The sequence below is a fragment of the Oreochromis niloticus genome, linkage group LG18 (genome assembly GCF_001858045.2).
Source record: "Oreochromis niloticus isolate F11D_XX linkage group LG18, O_niloticus_UMD_NMBU, whole genome shotgun sequence".
Lineage (NCBI taxonomy): Eukaryota > Metazoa > Chordata > Actinopteri > Cichliformes > Cichlidae > Oreochromis > Oreochromis niloticus.
Window position 1 is genome coordinate 29,375,599 of NC_031982.2, and position 18,550 is coordinate 29,394,148.

An 18,550-nucleotide genomic window follows, 5' to 3' on the forward strand; every position below is an offset into this window, starting at 1 on the left:
ATAAATAAAGAAGAAATCAAAGAAAAGTGACTAGCCAGAATTTTGATACAGCTCTTTACTATTTTACATTTTACAAAGAGGTAAAAACAGTCTAATATACCATTGTTTCCAGCAAGGTTCATGTTCCATTTTAGAATTGGATTTTATGCCACATGTAGCATTTCTCTATTATAAAATTTAAATTAATGTTGTTTCAGATCCTCTCCGTGAAAAATCAGATACTGTTCTAGTGGTTCTCATCAGATACAATTCAAAGGTTGTGGGTTTGAGTCCCAGCAGAGACTTAAAGAGAAGATCCAGGTTGCACACAAATGCGCATCTGTACAGTAGGTACTCAGAATGGGGTTTCTAGGGACGTTCACATCACCCACGTGAATTCTACGCCACATTCTGGGTCATCAAGACAGGACTTTGTAGGCTCTGTAGCGCAATGGATAACGCGTTGGACTTCTAGTGGATCCATTCAGATGCAATTCAAAGGTTGTGGGTTCGAGTCCCACCAGAGTTGCTAATTTAAAGGGGTGACCTTTATTGAAGGTTCCTGCTACACAAAAGTCTTAGTTTTTGACCAGCTCGATTGTAGTCATCCAAGCAAAGTGCCTTGGTCAACTGAAAATGTGTTACTAGCACCAGGAAATGAAAGCCTCAAGTTTACTAAGCACAGAATCCACACTACTTGTAGTAGCATATGGCTGTCATTTAAATAGAGTTGAGTTTGGCTGTTAATGAAATTTTCTAGGTTTGCGTTCCACCAGAATCACTAACTCAACAGGGTTTTTATTTCCCTAGAATTCTTTGCAAAGCAGAGAAGATCCAGGTTGCACACAAATGCGCATCTGTACAGTAGGTACTCAGAATGGGGTTTCTAGGGACGTTCACATCACCTACGTGAATTCTACGCCACATTCTGGATCATCAAGACAGGACTTTGTAGGCTCTGTGGCGCAATGGATAGCGCATTGGACTTCTAGTGAACCTGCTCAGATGCAATTCAAAGGTTGTGGGTTCGAGTCCCACCAGAGTCGCTATTTTGAAGGGGTGAACTTTATTGAAGGTTCCTGCTACACAAAAATCTTAGTTTTTGACCAGCTCGATTGTAGTCATCCAAGCAAAGTGCCTTGGTCAACTGAAAATGTGTTACTAGCACCAGGAAATGAAAGCCTCAAGTTTACTAAGCACAGAATCCACACTACTTGTAGTAGCATATGGCTGTCATTTAAATAGAGTTGAGTTGGGCTGTTAATGAAATTGTCTAGGTTTGCGTTCCACCAGAATCACTAACTCAACATGGTTTTTATTTCCCTAGAATTCTTTGCAAAGCAGAGAAGATCCAGGTTGCACACAAATGAGCATCTGTACAGTAGGTACTCAGAATGGGGTTTCTAGGGACGTTCACATCACCCACGTGAATTCTACGCCACATTCTGGGTCATTAAGACAGGACTTTGTAGGCTCTGTGGCGCAATGGATAGCGCGTTGGACTTCTAGTGGATCCATTCAGATGCATTTCAAAGGTTGTGGGTTCCAGTCCCACCAAAGTCGCTAATTTAAAGGGGAGAACTTTATTGAAGGTTCCTGCTACACAAAAATCGTAGTTTTCGACCAGCTCGATTGTAGTCATCCAAACAAAGCGCCTTGGTCAACTGAACACTGAACCTTGACCAAGGGGAAAACCTTGTTCAAGGTTCTTGCTACACAAAAATGTCAGTTTTTTTCCAGCGTGAATTTAGTCATTCATTGGGCTTTGCGGATTGTACTTCTAGTGGTTCCCTTCAGATACAATTCAAAAATTTTGTGAGTTCGAGTCCCACCAGAGTCGCTGTTACACATAATTCTGTGTGACTCCTGCTGCGAATGAAGATTAGGACAAGTGAAAAAACCAATATAACTTAAGGTTTCTGTTGTATATCTTTTTTTTCCAAAATTCATCTCTTTCTAAATTCTAGCCACATCTCTTCAACAAAACAGTTTCCTCTAGCGGAAAGATTCTGATTCTGATGATGGACCTTTGACCTTTATTATAAAACCTAACAATCTCATATCTGTCTCTAAAACAAACATACTTACCATCTGAACACACTCCATAAGTGGCAGTCGAACAGCCTGGTTGCCAACCAGAGACACGACGCAGGCCGGGGTGTTTGCAGATGCCTCCAGTAATGCTAGCACTGCCTCCACGCCCATGCGGCTTGCCTGCAACAATTAAAGTTCATTCAGAGGGAACTAATGAGCACAGAATTTTTTTTTTTTTTTTACTTTCACCAATCCATGATATGAGTCATATTTATTGATTGCTATTTACCAGGATTCTGTCAAACGCTGAGGGTGTTCCACCTCTCTGCACATGGCCCAAGATAGTAACCCTGGTGTCGAAACCCAGCCGGCGCACTACCAGCTGGTTTTGAAGAGTAAACATGAATTATTAGTTGGGATAAAGGGCTTAAAAATATATGTCATTCCAGTTAAATACAATATATCTAAAAAATAACATCTATAAAAAACATTTAGGGTTTCACTTTAAAAAATTCAAAATTTGAAGAATGTATAATATATTCTATATTCTACTAAATATGTAGTGTCAATGTAATATTACATGACATAAAGCAGGATTTTATAGCATCTTAAAAATAAACAAGAACATTCATAGGAACATACAATAACAAGAAAAGATGTGCCAAAAGAAAAAAATAAGAAGGAGAAATCATGCAAAACATCTCCTGTCATGTAATACACATGCAAAGTGTACAGGCATAAAGCAAAATAAAGGGTGCAAAGAGAACCGTACAGCTCATCCATAAATGGCTCATAAATGGATATATGAAAATGCCAAATGAAATGTGCAAAAAAGAACGAAATACAACAGCATACAGGACACGAAATGGTGTGTTCCCATGTTGAAGGAAACCAACATCCACACCACGAAAGACAGTGGCCCATGCTTCTGAGGGAGAATTTGTGGCTCCGTGTATCAGCCAGGCTTCGTGACCGTACTTACATCCTTGATATAATCGGGGGTTATTGATTTGTTGTGGCGATCTATGGCACCCTCGGCTACAATAATAATGTTCAGCCTTTTCTTATCAGCACGATTCTAGAGGGTTATAAAGAAGTAAAAGCAGTTTAAAACATGACAGAAAATGTTTTGCATTGCCAAAAGCTGGAACCAGTAACGTAGGATAAGTCTGAGCGCTAATTACTGAGAGACCTTTGTGTTTCCAGAGAGCCCCATGTTTAACAGGGTGCCCTTCATCAGCAGACGTTTGCCATAATTTAGGAGAAGCTTCATATGTGAAGTTAACTGGTCGTGAAACGCAGTGTGTTATAGAGATACATCAATAATTTACTTATACTATTGCTGTTAGCTAGCAGGGTTAGTTTTAAAGTTGACTACAGAACCTTATTTTATTTACAGCTCAGTTTACATGCAGTGTTCACATATTTGGTCCTTTCTCATAAAACATTTCTAAAAGCCAATTTTGAATTTGTTGAAAGCTTCTTTAAATTTAGGAATTTCTTTTTGTTTGGTAGTCTTTCTCTTTGCCCTTTGCTGTAATTTGGCTGAAATATACATTTAGTGCCATCAACAGTCAATCAGCTGCACTGCAGGGTACACTTTATAACCCCATATTTCCCTTTTATTTAAAAACTTTTAAAAACATCAGATCATTTTAAACTGTATATATTCTTTTTAAACTGTATTGCTTTTTGCACTTTAGAGGCTGGTGAGAAACAGTATTTTGTTTCAGGCTGGGTAACACCATACAAAATGACAGTAAACTACTGTAGTTTTCGGGTCATAAGCCGCTACTTTTTTCCCACACTGTGAACACTGCGACTTATACTGATGTGCGGCTAATGCATATTTTTTTTTCATGCGGCCAAAAACATTTTGCCTGGTAACAGAAGACCAATAAAATTGATAAGTGGTATATATACGGTATATATTTTTACCGGTTGTTAAGAGACGTTGTAATGTTGTTTGTGCACTGTTCCGTAAAAAAACCATAAGCAACGTAATTTGTGTGTTACCGGTACGTACTTATACTTAAAGGTAGCCGTGTTACAGGCGCTGTCCGAGGAAAAAAAGCATTTGCAGTATGTATTTTTGTATGTTACCATAACGTTTATGGTACCATGTTTATGTTACCTTACGGATTAAATTAAACGTTAAAAATCCTCACGTGTAATATTTCTGTGTAAATATCTCATATTACAAGTGAAACGCATACGGCTTAAAATCCAGTGCGGCCTGTACAAGTACAAAATTGATTTTCTTTCTAAAATTAGAGCATGCGGCTTTTAATCAGGTGCACTCTGTAGTCCGGGATTTACGGTACTTGAGTCTTGAGTAATTCCATATCAGTGTCTACTGAGCTAAAGAAACCATGACACCGAAACGTGAAGGTCTATAATTTCACAATGAAACCTTTCCTAGAATGTGGCAAATGTTTGGATTCAAAACAGAAAGGTTGCTCTGCTGTAGCTTTTCATTTTCATGTTTATATCCACCAGCTGGTCCAGCTTCTGGTTCCCCTCTGTGTCAGTCTGAAACACAGCTCTACTCACATCCTTTACAAAATCAGAGGTAATGTGTTGTCCTTGTCGGTCAGTTGCTCCTTCAGCAACTATGATAATGTTCAACCTGGAACCTCGAGATCGAATCTGGACAATAACAAGAATACTAACCATATGAGACTGACTGGAAAATAAAAAAACAAAACAATGTTCTTCAGGTCTTCAAATGGTCTGTGATAAACATGAGAATAGTCTTGTGTTTATGTGGTGGCCACATTGGACTTCTAGGCAAAGAGTCGAGATGTAATCGAAAGCTCGTGGGGTTGACGGTCACTAAAATCAGCCTCTTTTCTCTAATTCTTCTACCATATAACTTTCTTAACTAACTGCCTTTACGAAACCCAATTTCCTGAGCTACTTTTGTTAATGTATGAACAGAGTTGAACTGAAGGCAGCAATGACTCAGGCAGGCTCTGTGGCGCAATGGATAGCGCGTTGGACTTCTAGTAGTTCTTGTCAGATGTAATTCAAAGGTTGTGGGTTCAAATCCCACCAGAGTCACTTTATTAATGCGTGTGGAGAACCTTTGTTATAGACAAAGTGTGAGTGCTGCTACATCTTAGCTACTGGCCAGTGTGATTTTAGTCAGCCAGCACGAAGCATCTCGATCAACTGGGACTGTGTAACCACCATCCAACTGGTTAGTTATTCAGGTTCACTAAACACAGAATGAACTTTACTAGTCTTTCATGTTTTGCCAGTTAGCAGTTGAGCTCTAATTCAAAGTTTGTAGGTCTGAGTCCCATCAGAGGCAGTCATTCAAGGGCCTGTTTTTCTCCAGTTCTTCTGCCATTTAATTTTCACTCATAACTGCTTTCATGGACTCTAATTTCCACCTTGAAATTAAACTGAAGTTTACTTATAGGAAGGTTTAAGATTACAATCAAATGATTTGGAGATTCTGGGTTGACTTTTGCAGGTTGGCTTACTGACCCAACACCCAACACTCAGCAGGCTCTGTGGCGCAATGGATAGCGCATTGGACTTCTAGTGATTTCCTTCAGGTGCAATTCAAAGGTTGTGGGTTCGAGTCCCACCAGAGTCACTTTATTACAGAGGAAAACTATAAAGATTCCCATTATACAAAAAATCTCACAGGAAACATTCAACTTCTTTCTTTTGTCACTTAAAACTAAATCCATGAAAAGGCAGCATCTGAGTCAAGCTGAAACATGTAATAATAGAAGCCCTTGTGGCACAACTAATAGTCAAACAGTTCAAATGAGAGTTAGATTTTATAGCGAAAGTCAAATTTGAGGGACTCTGCTTTACTGTGGATATCTGGGGAAGTTTAAAGTTGTTGGCTTCCTCAGATAGCCACAATTCACAAGTCACAATTCTGTGGCAAAGACTGGATGAAAACTGGAGTATGGTCCCCCCAGAGCATTGTAAGAAACTGGTAAAATTCTGTGGGTGCAGATGTTCTGACGTAAATTAAAGCGAGAACTTCTACACATTATACTAAGTTATGACAGCTGTAACCTTCCAATATGTCATTTATACATTTATTTTCTGTGACAGTGATTACTGTTCTCACTTTTTTACACTCTATTTTCAAGAAAATAAAGGTTTTTGCTGAAGAGCCTTAGTTATTCTAACATATTTTCTGTCACGTAAATCTTTATTAGAAACTTACTTACTTAAATTACTTCTGCTATATGTCCCTAGCCAAAGACAGAAAACTATCCACTCTAATTAAAACATAAGCTACTACAGCGGAAACTGTGTGTGTGTGTGCTTGTCACCTCAGACAGTTTCTGACACATGTTGTCTTCCCATCCATCTTCAGGAGGCATTTCTGGGATAAAAACCCAGTCTGCTCCACATGCCAGGGCGCTGACCAGGGCCAGATATCTGCACACATATACAGTTTATAAAACCGTACATTTCAGCTCTCACTAAAGACAGTTCTTTTAGTCTCTTGCTACACAGAAATCTCACTAAACCCAGAATGCACTCCACTCACTAGCCTTATCAGTACACGCAGTAGGCTCTGTGGCGCAATGGACAGCGCACTGGACTTCTAGTCAAGCAAGTGAGATGCAATTCAAAGGTTGTGGGTTCGAGTCCCACCAGAGTCGCTTTTTCGCCTGCAAAACCCTGCTCTCAAAGCTAAATTTTCTGGACCATGGTATCGCACCCGTGCAGTTTCATACAATATATCTGCATAAATTACTGCTTTGACATTTGTCTGACTCACTTGTCGGTATTTCAACATTCTGCATTTATCAGTCGACATTATCAAAGTGTTAAATATGCTTTCCATAGAATTTAATTAGATACTTGAAAAAGGTTAAGCATATCATTTTGTGGTCACCAAGACTAAGTGGATGTCACGCAATATTATGTATATGTGTGTGTGAAATAAAAGATGCCTACCCGCAGTGTCTGCCCATGACCTCCAGGACAAACGTCCTCTGGTGGCTATAAAAAAAAACACAGAAATAATGTCAAAAACAAACAAAAAAAGAGCATTTTTGCTGAAACTCGGTGGGTTGATCTAAATTTGTTCAGTAGAGGGGGAACTCCAACCTTTACCCTATACTGAAGCATATACAAAAACACAGTTTATATCTTTTCTATTAAAACCTCTCTCAGAAATTGTTCACCTCTGGGCAGTGGTCATGATGGCGTCCACCACCTCAATGATCCGATGCAGGGCCGAGTCGGTGCCGATGGTCATGTCAGTGCCGCAGAAGTCGTTGTCGATGGAGCCAACCATACCGACGATGTGGAGCTCGGAGTTTCTCTGGGTCGCTTCCTCATCGATCAAACCTAAACAAAAAAAACAAGGATGGAGAAAGTTTCCCTTTGTAAAAGCAGGGTACCCTGTAGTTAAATTTAAAAAACAAAACAAAAACCTCCTGTTGTGAGGAGTCACCTTGCTGCAGGAGCTCCTCCAACAGGCTGCTCCACTCCTCCCTGAACAGGTTGGCTCCAGTCAAGCTTCCGTCTCCACCAATCACACACAGGTTGGTGATGTCACGCTGCACAAGGTTGTGTGCAGCTTTCAGGCGACCCTCATGGGTGCGGAAATCTTTGCAGCGGGCACTCCCGATGACAGTTCCACCCTAAAGTAAACAAACATTACAATAAAAGAAAACCTGTGATGATTTTCTTCAATTTTTATTTTTTTAGATATTCCTTTGGCTTCTTTTTAGGACATCGTGTCCTCTTAGACTCCTGTATTTTTTCAGTATCGCTGACCTACGAGATCTTTTATCCCCACTGTTCACTCATCAGTGAAAAGTACTCATTGAACCTCAGTATCATCGAGCTGCAACCTAAAAGCTTTGTCGCCTGTGTCCCTTTGAGTAAAAGTCACTCATGTCCCCTACGACAACACATAGGTCACTGTTTGTACCAGCATAAGTGCTGCAGAGGTTTTCTTATCAAACACTTTTAATGATGCTAAAATGTCTACAGTATTTACTACACACAGTATTTTTCTGAAAGCAGACTGAATTTGTTTCAATGGTTACAGCCCGTTAAGAAGAAACGTGCAGCGCGTGTGAGCTGAACACTGCAGCTGAACGATCTGCTCACCACTTGCAGCATGCTGGAGACGCTTTCCCACTTCGCCTCTTTGATGTTGTCTCCACCGTCCACCATCCCCTGGTAACCCTGACAAGAGCAATCAGTGTGACAGACATTGATTGTTGATAACTTGACAAAAACTGAAAAAAAGTTTTGTTTTTTTTTAATTGACAAATGAAGAACAGTGCTCGATATTTTTAAATTGAACCAAAACTCAATAGGAACTTGAACACAACCCTGTGGGTCAGGTTAAGCTTTTTTAGGGTACTGCTGTGTTGTGTACAGGGATTAAAACTGCGAGGCGATGGTCCCAAACCAAAATAAAAGCACTGTGGCACTCAGCTGTTATTACTCACAGCCCAGTGGTTATTTGAAGCTGATGGGGACATGACAGTGCGGCAAGTGAAGGATGAAGCCTGCCCTTTGTAATCCAATTATATCCACACTGAGACCAGATCATGTCTGTCTGCCCCCGTCGTTCATGGCATCATGTCCGTTAAAAAATGCACATACTGTACATCCTCAGACATTCAATATCGATGACTCTCAGGGACTCAGGAAAGAAGGAGTTACCACAGTTATTATCACTATCAAATCATCATTTCCATCAGCAGCACGTTTAGGTTCAAATACTGTTACAGTTGGTCTGATCTGTGATAGAGCCCAAACAGTAGGCGGCACCTGTCAAGGTAATATCCACGCGAATGCCAGAGCTCAAGGTTTTCCAGTAGAAAATTTATGATCCGTGTTATAAGTCAGTGCTTTTATGTTAGGGCTGGTCAGAGTACATACGGTATCCAAATCCAAGCCCTTGCTTCCAGTAGGTTATAAATACAAAACAAGCCCATAGTGGGTTCAAATTTCTTTGTGGACACAGTTTTAAGTGACAATACACTCCACTTCAATCAAATGTTCACACACAGACAGTCCAAGGACACCACTTTCATTTTAGTGTTACAAGTGTGGAGGCCAAAAAGACAAAAACAAGGTCACTACCTGTAAAGGAATTAATCTGGAGATCTTAATGACTGAAAAACAAAGGTTTAACTATCTGAGCCATAAACAATGACTGTAGTCAGTGTGGGTGATTTAAGGTAATCTTTTCAAAATAGCACCTAAACAGCATGAAGTGAGGCGAGAAATGCTTAAATCTGTTGGAACAGAACAGCTTTCACAGCACAGCTTAAGGAGACAAAAATGAAGTGGCGGGCAGCCAACACTGTGCTGTTTTTGATTTTCATGTGTAGAGAAGTTTTTGCAGCTACACTTGGGTGAATTTGGCTGAACAAAATATAATTTGTTTTGCAACAACAGGCAGTAACAGCACAATGACTTGTCTGTGACATGTTTGGGTTTCTCTTCATAAACCTGATTTGACACAATGTGGTGAATTTACACCAAAGATTACGTCTATGCAACCCTGTAGATACGATGCATTTAACCCCAATAGAAAAATAAAACAATGAAATTCACATTTTAAGTTTTGAGACTTTGCAGCCACCTGAATGACTCCTTAAGGTCAAATTCAGTTACAAAAGCAGAGCAACAGGCAGTCTTGAGTCTTGCTGGCTCTATCACAGACAATCACAGCTCGATAAAAAGACTCGTCAGTTCTAATTTAGTTCACCGTGTGGTGTGGCAGACACTGCAGACTCTCCTGGGGCTATGTCTAAAGCCTGAGTCATGCCTCACCTCATGGATGAAGTAGACCTTTGCTCCCACATAGATGCCCATCCGCACGACAGCCCGGACAGCTGCATTCATACCTGGAAATAGCGAAAAAAAGAGTTTGGGGTTGATACAGAAACAAACAGTGTTTCTCACATATCACGTTTGACAGGTTGGTCCGTCTGCATTAAACTGCGAGCCTACCCAGGTTGTTTTTCATGCTGACAAAGTGGTCTTAAAGATATTTTTGGTGTCAGCTAATGAAGAAAATGTTACTGCCCAAAAGCAGAGGCGACCGCCATGTTTATTAAAACTGCAGTGCAGTGACTAGCAGCAGTTTGACCTTTTCAGAGGACGTAGGAGACACAGAAACTGGAGGCAGAAATTAGTTTACGTCGGTCTTATTCTAAGGTGCTTTTGACATTTCAGAAATTTAATCTGTTAGTGAACTAAATAAACGATGTTTCCATAAATGTGACTGTATAAGCAGCAGCACAAACAGGGCGTGGCAGAAAGCTTGACAGACCAGCAGATAGCAGGACCGGTAAACACGATCGAAAAAAAGGGAGACAGGGAGAGGAGACTGCAAGTGAGAATCCCTCTGAGGATTTTGTGCCAAAACATAAAAGTGTCTGAAGGAGCACTTAGTGAAATTAGAGACAGGACAAAACATAAACCTTGAGCTAAGTCTGGTATCACAGTGAAGGTGCAGTTTTACATCACCAAAGACTCCCATAAAAGCATGATGATGACGAGAAATATCTGATGTGTAGAAGGTACTGAAACTATTGATGTTACTTTGATTCTGCGTCGCAACCTGCATACAGAATAAGAGCTGTAATAAAACTTTAATGATCCTAACGCTGGGTGTAATAAGAGAACCTGGAGAAAAGAAACAAGCTCTACATACAAACCTGGGCTGAAAATAACAAATACATCTTCCACTGTTTCATCTTTGAATTTTGACTTATCAATGAACTGATTATTTACTAAAGTATAAGATAAGATAAGCTAAGATAAACTTTATTTGTCTCAGAGATGGGTAATTTACAATTATCTTATCTTAATAATAAACAGTTTTAAGTTATTCTGAAAAAGACATCCAATCAACAAGATGCTGAATCAGCTGACTCTTGGCTTTTTATGCCATTAACACGTGAAATGACTGAATCATTAATGTAATTGCTTTTGATTATTTCTTCTTTCCATCAGCTAATCAATCAATCTTATAGGGTCAGTGCATACCAATCAATAAAGAGCACTGAGAATATAGATGACTGGTAAAAAAGAAAAGGTCACTTTAAAAATTCAAAATAGGGATAAAGAATCAAGTAGCCAGTTATGGAAAAGCATTGGAATGACGAGCATGTTAGATCTCAGTGAGCCCAGTTTGGTGAGGCACTGCATGCATCCCAGAATTTAGCCCGGCAAGCACAAGCTAGCACGCTCTGCCAACTTAACCACCTCGCCAAATTTCTTCCCACACCACATGGAGTAAACAACCCATCCCTTTTACTGGCCCTTGTCTGCAGAATGCGTATGGGATGGGTCTACTCCTTGGATGACTATGTCACGATTTTGGCATTACTACAAGAGCTCAATTCACTGAGCTTGGCAGAGCCAAAGGGGCCATGGCAAAGGGCCAGAGCTAAACAACAAAGGCTTAGCAGGGGGGAAAAAAGTTGAACATGAACTCTTCTGGAAAGGCAGTGCAATCAGTCAGAAGTGTGCAATCATACATTTCTTGCAGATAACTATAAACAAAGTCTTCTGTTTACCTTGCAATGATTGCAACAGACACAAATAATGGTTTAAGTGGCAGCCGCTGCATGGGCAATCAGCTTTAGCTAGAGAAGCACTGATAAACTGGCTGACATCAGCCTTGTTGACTGATATCAGGCTATTAGCAAATAAGATGACAGTGTCAGTGTCAGTGGCTAATACTGATCTTTCGAGTCACATCGTTTTGTGTTTGATGAATGTTCGAATACAGTTTGGTAAACAAAACAAACTAATAAAAACAAATGTATTAAAAATGTATAAAAATACTGTATCTCAAAACTATCATATGCAGGAATTCAGACAAGCACTGTTTGTATTAATGAGGGGGTTTCAAGGGTTTCTTATGATCCAAATATTCAGAAACTCACTTCTCTGTCAGTGGGTGACTCAATAAATCAATAACTGCCTGCAATTTTCTGATAAGAGACTAAAAATATCTCTTTTTTAATCTTTGTTTTTGTTTTCCCCACTTGTCTTGTTTATGATCATTAACTATCTCGGTTAGATAAAAGAATTAAATAACTTGCCCATTACGGCTCGCAAAATCGCTAGCCCAACGTCCCGGGGCTAGCGATTTTTCCAGTCGGGCTACCAAAATCTAACTCAGCCCTGACCGTCGGGCTATCATAGGAAGGGAAAATATATGTCAATGCTTTTGCATTCTTTCGAAAATGTCATTGGCATCGATGAGCCACTGCCAATATGTGACATATTGAAATCGCGTTTGAATTTGTGCTTGTTTTTTGCTTTCACTTTGCGATCGCGCGAACGGTGTGTAGAGAGCGGCAGCACTGATTGGTGAGTGACGATTAATTGCGCACCAATTCCTCTGACATCGTCTTATCACTCATTAGCTTACTATTCAAACCTGACAAGTGAAATCTCCCACAGCAAGCTTAAACATGTGAGAGGCTGATTGCGCAGAGAATCGCTGAGCGTTATGTGAGTACGTGTGTGAAAGCAGCAGGATATATATTTTAGTTCTGCTGAGCCAAATAAGACAGGTCAGGGTGAAGAAGGGGCAGCCAAATAAAAGCCTACCACAAAACGGAAAAGTTATGACAAATCAGACTATGAGGCAAAAAGAAAGCTCAGCTTTTTTGGTTTCATGGACAAAAGAATTTCTGTGGCTGAAATAGGACGAGCTAAATAACATGATGTTCTGCCAGGTGTGTTCTGAGTTTCATTTCATTTGAGTCGACAAGCACCTTTGTAACTGGGACCAGTAATTTTAAGAAAGACCCCATCAGAACCCATGAGAAAAGCAAGAAATGCATTATTGCCCAGTCTGCAATATCTTTCCCAGAACAAACAGCAATTGCAAAAAACATACTAAAAATAAACCAAGCACAAGAAGAAGTCCTGAAAAATCTTTCAAAAGCGTACTTTGTGAACTACCATTGTCAAAATTTAGCAGTCTATGCAAACTTCAAAAAGCAAATGGCCTCGATCTTGGTTCCACTTACCCCTTACCCTTGACTTCAGTGGAAATTTCAGATTCAGGATCTGACACAGACTGATTCATGTTCTACACAGTTCTTGCAAGTTCATAGAAATTTCTGTTCAATTAGAACCAAGTATTTGAGTTGATGACTGTGATTTTTGTACAGTTGTTGTGATTTGTATTTTAACAACTTTCTGATTAATTTTTGTGTCCGTTACAATATTATACTTTAATGTATAATATTGTAAAGGAAACAAAACATTAAAAAATTGCTCTCTTTTTTATTCGGGCTACTTAAATTTATTTTGGGCTACCAAAAACTGAAGAGTGCCTGCCCGAAGGGCTACCAGAGATTTTGAAATTTTGCGAGCCTTGCATTACCAAAACTACTCCTGCTGACCTAGAGGAAGTAGCAGCGGCATTATAAAGGAGGTGATATCTAGGACAAATGCACTAAGGGGTGGGGATTGGGTGGGGGAGTCACCCAACACAAAAAGAAACACAGTATGGAGGCCTGGATGTGGTTTCAGCCTGTACAGTGTTTGCTAACGAGTGCTGACAGCTAGTGTTGCTAAGAGACCTGCAAAGTGCTGATTGGTCAGAGAGGACCTGCGCAAATGTGTGAAATTGAGCTGAATTGTGTGATACTATAATTGAGTTTTACAAAATTAGAAAGAACAAATTAATAAGGATTTCACGGGATGACAGATAAGGGCGATCAGCGACCGTGAGTACATCTCATTTATCATCTCACATCTAATGTATGTGTGTGCGTGTGTGTGTGTCGTGTCCCAGCTGAGCTCTTGGATTAAATCACAAATCATAAAATGCTGTTAGTATTTCCTCCCAGACTGCTGCAATGACTAAACGCCTCCAGCTCAGTCTGGGCATGTATTCTCCGCAGCGGTCGGAAAATCTGCCTTGGCAAAACTTTGTCATCGCATATGAAACACCGATGTTCCTGTGGGTTCAGAAAACTGTAAAGTTTGCAAAATGAAAGTCTGAAAAATAGCCTGTAATATTTTACAAAACTAGCGACTGTTTCTGCTTTTAACAAAGAGGGGACTTTTTATTAGGTAACACTAAAAGAGGCCTGTCAGCCATATTTCTAGCTCTGTGTTTTTATTCTTAGTCTCTATTAGAGATGATCTGCTTCAATTACAGTTTATATATTCTTATTTGGCTTATTCTGAACCTTGGTGAAGATCCTCAGTTCATCCATTGTCTGAAACACAGAAGGTTTGACTGGAAATAAGGAAAAGCACAAAGATCCTCTTTAATGATTCTTAAAACTTTAGCATCACACTTAGCTCATTTCGGTTTCATTTTGGTTTGTTTTAGTTTTCTTCTCTTTAATTCAAATACGTTTTTGTATTTTTTTTTAATTGATTTAATTATCATGTCTGGGTAGTAAAAATATACATGTTTAGAATAAATGTAGAATGGAACCAGTGTTCATAGACATCATAAACTTTGTCCACATGTGAATATTATATCACAACAAACCTAATTATTCTTAGTGACACTGGCAAGGGGGGGAAAAAAAACCCTTAAAGACACTCGAGGCTGCTAAAGGCTTCCACTGCAAAGAGATTCTCCAGGAAAGGCATTCAAAAGCTAGTCCTGCTATCTTTTGACCCTGGTGAGTGGGACTGTGTGTGCATCATGTTCACACCGCAGGAACAATGTCCAAGTGTAGTTATAATTAAATCTCAGCTGCTGCCAGGAGGGGTGTGCGCTCTTACACATTGTTACTACAGAGGCTGGCTCTATTACATTCTACACAGGTGCTCATGTGCTGCCTTCTGCTGCAGAGACACTGAGAAACGAAATATTCATCCACTCATAGAGGAGCCTATAGGCACCGTGTGTTATGTAACAGCCTGGCTAAGAGGCAACAATGGCTCTGCTGCTGCACTGCACGCATAGAGCCGATACTAGATACATAGAATATTGATACATAGAAGTCCAATAAATACACTCTATTGCTGTTTCTGGAACATCACATGAATGAATGGTGACACTATTAGATACATAAAAATACCAAAATCACTGTTTTTCAAAAAATATGTTTCACTAATATTAGGCTGTCGTCATGAAACCTAATTTTACAGATAAAACACGGTAAATTATTTACGCTTCCTTTGCACATTACACATCACAGCACACTAGCTCGCCCTCACGTAGGCGATCAACCCTTCGTGACTTCTGGATGACTACAGCGACTCAAGGACAAAGGAAGTCACTGGGGGTCTCTTTCAAAATTAAAGCCCTGCAGCGGAAAGGGGAGGGGAAACCCTTTACTGTGAAAGGTTAAGCCGGAAGACGAGTAATTTAGTCTGGCTTCTTGACGGTGGTCCTCCTCACGACTCATCTTCAGTGATGCAACACATGTATTTCTGCTGAAACGTGGTCCTTTTTTAAAATGAGGGGAAGTTGCAAAAATCATAGTTAATATAAAGAAATAAGATGACATTTAATGGCGTCGTCAACTTTTGCCTGAATTGATAAATTATAGGGATTTTAATAATAACAATAATAGTAACAATAATAATTATTATTATTATTATTTCCATCACGAGGCGTGGACTTTATATTTTTCCACCAAAAGCAGTGGAGAAACCTGACTGAGTGCAGACCACAGTGTACAACACTGTCAGCTTTGTGTTGCTGTTTCAATCATACGTATGCCATCGGGACGCGCACAGGGACGCAGGACACACAGGCAATCAATACAGGAAACACAGCCCATATAGATTCTGCAGTGGTGCAGAATGCATGATAAGGAGAGTGACTCCCCACGTAAGAGGATTCAATTATTTAATTACCGCGAACACTTGTTGATTTCAGTGAAGCTTTCCAAACTGCCCCCCTCATCCCTGCTGCAATGCGAGCATATCTTTTCCCAGCAGGTCGTGATTACTACTACTACTTCATACTACCTCAAGCGGTTATAAATAGTCTACTGCAGCATCCATGGAAAAATGTGTAAGACAAGGGTTTCGGGGCAGCTGTTGCGTAACAGTCGCTGTGATTCGCTTAATACCTTGTAAATAATGAGTATCAAGAAAAAATAAATATATACAAGGCAAATAAAATGCATTATTTATTTTTTTCATGTAATTATGCACCTTGCCTGACCCCCACGCTTTTTGACAAGCTTGGAGGGGATACATCCATTGTCGGACAGGCCTCTAGCTAACATATTTCTCCAAATCTTCACAAAGAGGTAAGGAGTGAAATTAACCCTACAACCACACTGGGGGAAGAACCGCTTATACTTAAAGTAGCCTAACTCTGGCAGTGCATGCCACTTTGAGAAAATGTACGTCAGCCTCAGTAAACACGTCTGACAGCATACTTTAAGAGAGGAGTTTATTCTCCTTTTGCTTTCTCGGCAGCACTTTTGCGCGAAATTGTCTATTTTCATTAGGGCCGGAGCGCCGTCCGATAATGGAACCTGACTAAGTTACCTTGGGCATCTCCGCCGCTGGTCAGCACTGCTATGGATTTGCCAGCGCCGGATAGATTCTCAAAGAATTTCCGGGTGTCCTGTCGCTTCGGTGCCGATGCGCCAGCCATCTCTGTCTCCTGGGCCCCTGTCACCTGTTAAATAAAAATGTCAGATTTACTCTTCTACAAGCAGCGACCAGTAATACTGTCAATAACCGTGACAGGGGAAATACTGGAGGAGGACTGCAGTGGTTGCCGCCCTCTTTCTCATCATACACACCCCCTCTGCAGAGATCCTACATTTGGAGAGGTGAGTCACTGCATGGCGGTTTGGGTAGGGCAGTGGCATCAAGTGTCAGGTTCTGGGGTCAGAAAGAGGCCATTTGGCCTTTCAAAGAGCGAAAACTGCCCTGAAGCCATTAATTGCTCAGCCCTTTCACTGAAATCCATCCAGCCTTCCTGTGTGGTGAGTCACAATTAAAATGTGCAGGAAGTTACGTTTTTCTGCTTCTAAATCATTATGACAAATTATTGCTTTGTTACAGAAACCTGGAGGTTTTGTGCCTTTCTCTGATCTGCAGTTTATATAATGTACATACTGGCCACTATTTTAGGTACAAGCTGTCTTTATGATTCCCCTAATTCTTCATGGCATAGCTTTAAAAAGATGCTGGACACAATCCTTTTGGTTCAAATTGACACGATAGCATCACACAGTTGCTGATTTGTAGACACCCAAACAATACTTATCTTCCTTCCAACACATCCCAAAGGTGCTCTATTGGATTGAGATCTGGTGATGGGTACACTGTGAGATGGACATGGTCACCAACAATACTCTGGTAGGTTGTGTCATTTACACAATGCTCAGTTGACACTCAGGGGCCAAAAATGTGCCCCCAACATATCATTACAAAACCACCAACCATTAATACAAGAATACAAGGCAGGAATAATTCATACTTTCATGTTGTTAAAGTCAAATTGTACTGTACCAAGCAAAAGCAGAAATCCTGACACATCAGACCAGAATGTTTTTTTCATTCTTCTGTTGTTAGGTTCAGCCTGTTTCTGGCTGTTGGATGCCTTAAAAAGAGTGAAAATTGCCATGAAGCCATTAATTCCTCAACCCTTTCACTGAAATTCAGCGACAATTATGCTTCGTGAATGTGAAAAACCTCAGATATAGTGTGTTTGTTTGTTGTTGCATCAGGCCACACACAACCAAACATTATCATTTGATTGACTGACTTGTCTTAATATTACAACCTTTGAATAAATAACGAGTAACCCAGTGTTCCTCACTTCTCCAAACTTAATCCCAGGATTCTCAAGCAACTTAAAGAAGTCCAGACGCTTTTCTTTCCAAGCTCCTTAGACAATGAGTAACCCCTTTTTTAAAAAAAACAAAAAAACAAAAAACAACTAAATGCTATATTTTTGTGGCATTAACTGGGACGCTTTAACAACCCAACATAAATTATTCAACTTAAATTCTGCTCTTAAAAGCTCACTTCCACTTTACTGTCTGGGAAAAAGAACAGAATGATCCATCTTCGCGTTTTTCCTCCCTTCTTTGGCGCTCGCTCTTAGAAACCAAAACCAAAGCCGGTCTGCCTGACTGACAGCTCGGTCCACCAATAGGAACCCAGATCACGTCCCATGGAACATTCCAACCAATTATAGCCAGGAATATGCGCCTTCATTCAGGAAATAATAGACTTTGAGCAATAATTCATAAATTCCTTTGTAATCCAAACATTAAAAACGTGGAGTATTACAAAAGCGTAGACAGCTTACATAACGTAACACCAGCAGATTAGATTATTAGAAGAGAAAATATCTAATGGCAGCACCAGAGAATAAACAGATACAAATCCTCAGTCGTTGCTTAATATTCTCATGTCATCCTATAGGAGCCGTGTTTTTTTAAGGATCATTTCCTACATCATCATTTTGAACTTCAGAGATTTGTAAATAACAAAAATCGCTAATCCAATCATAAAAGCTCTGCAGATAGAATCAGTGACCTTTCACGAATCCCATGACCTTGAGTAATCCTCTGCATGCTATAGGCTTTATCTACTCAAG

At 40.1% G+C, this 18,550-nt stretch overlaps 1 protein-coding gene and 4 non-coding genes across 11 annotated transcripts in view; 4 read left to right on the plus strand and 1 right to left on the minus strand.

The window, feature by feature from the left end:
• The window catches only part of pfkpb (phosphofructokinase, platelet b), a 34,066-nt gene extending 17,348 nt beyond the window's left edge, over positions 1-16,718 (minus strand). For 2 of the 7 annotated variants that reach the window (XR_002057233.2, XM_019348182.2), the window contains exons 1-10: positions 16,480-16,717; positions 9,805-9,878; positions 8,122-8,199; positions 7,457-7,646; positions 7,185-7,350; positions 6,955-6,999; positions 6,321-6,429; positions 4,567-4,662; positions 2,303-2,395; positions 2,068-2,193 (exon numbers count right to left, since the gene is read on the minus strand). Coding sequence is in view for 3 of the 7 variants with exons in the window: in XM_019348182.2 (XP_019203727.1) it covers positions 2,068-2,193; positions 2,303-2,395; positions 4,567-4,662; positions 6,321-6,429; positions 6,955-6,999; positions 7,185-7,350; positions 7,457-7,646; positions 8,122-8,199; positions 9,805-9,878; positions 16,480-16,588 (1,086 nt within the window). In the remaining 4 variants the exon portion in view is untranslated. Of the gene's footprint in view, positions 1-2,067; positions 2,194-2,302; positions 2,396-2,995; positions 3,092-4,566; positions 4,663-6,320; positions 6,430-6,954; positions 7,000-7,184; positions 7,351-7,456; positions 7,647-8,121; positions 8,200-9,804; positions 9,879-16,479 lie in introns of all 7 variants that reach the window. The other 5 variants (XR_002057235.2, XM_025900058.1, XR_002057234.2 and 2 more) reach the window with 3 other exon arrangements.
• trnar-ucu (transfer RNA arginine (anticodon UCU)) lies at positions 417-508 on the plus strand. The gene is given in 2 exon segments: positions 417-453; positions 473-508. It is a non-coding gene; the product is annotated as a tRNA-Arg (tRNA).
• trnar-ucu (transfer RNA arginine (anticodon UCU)) lies at positions 934-1,025 on the plus strand. The gene is given in 2 exon segments: positions 934-970; positions 990-1,025. It is a non-coding gene; the product is annotated as a tRNA-Arg (tRNA).
• trnar-ucu (transfer RNA arginine (anticodon UCU)) lies at positions 4,985-5,076 on the plus strand. Its single transcript is given in 2 exon segments — positions 4,985-5,021; positions 5,041-5,076. It is a non-coding gene; the product is annotated as a tRNA-Arg (tRNA).
• trnar-ucu (transfer RNA arginine (anticodon UCU)) lies at positions 5,529-5,620 on the plus strand. Its single transcript is given in 2 exon segments — positions 5,529-5,565; positions 5,585-5,620. It is a non-coding gene; the product is annotated as a tRNA-Arg (tRNA).
• Positions 16,719-18,550: the final 1,832 nt, after the last annotated feature.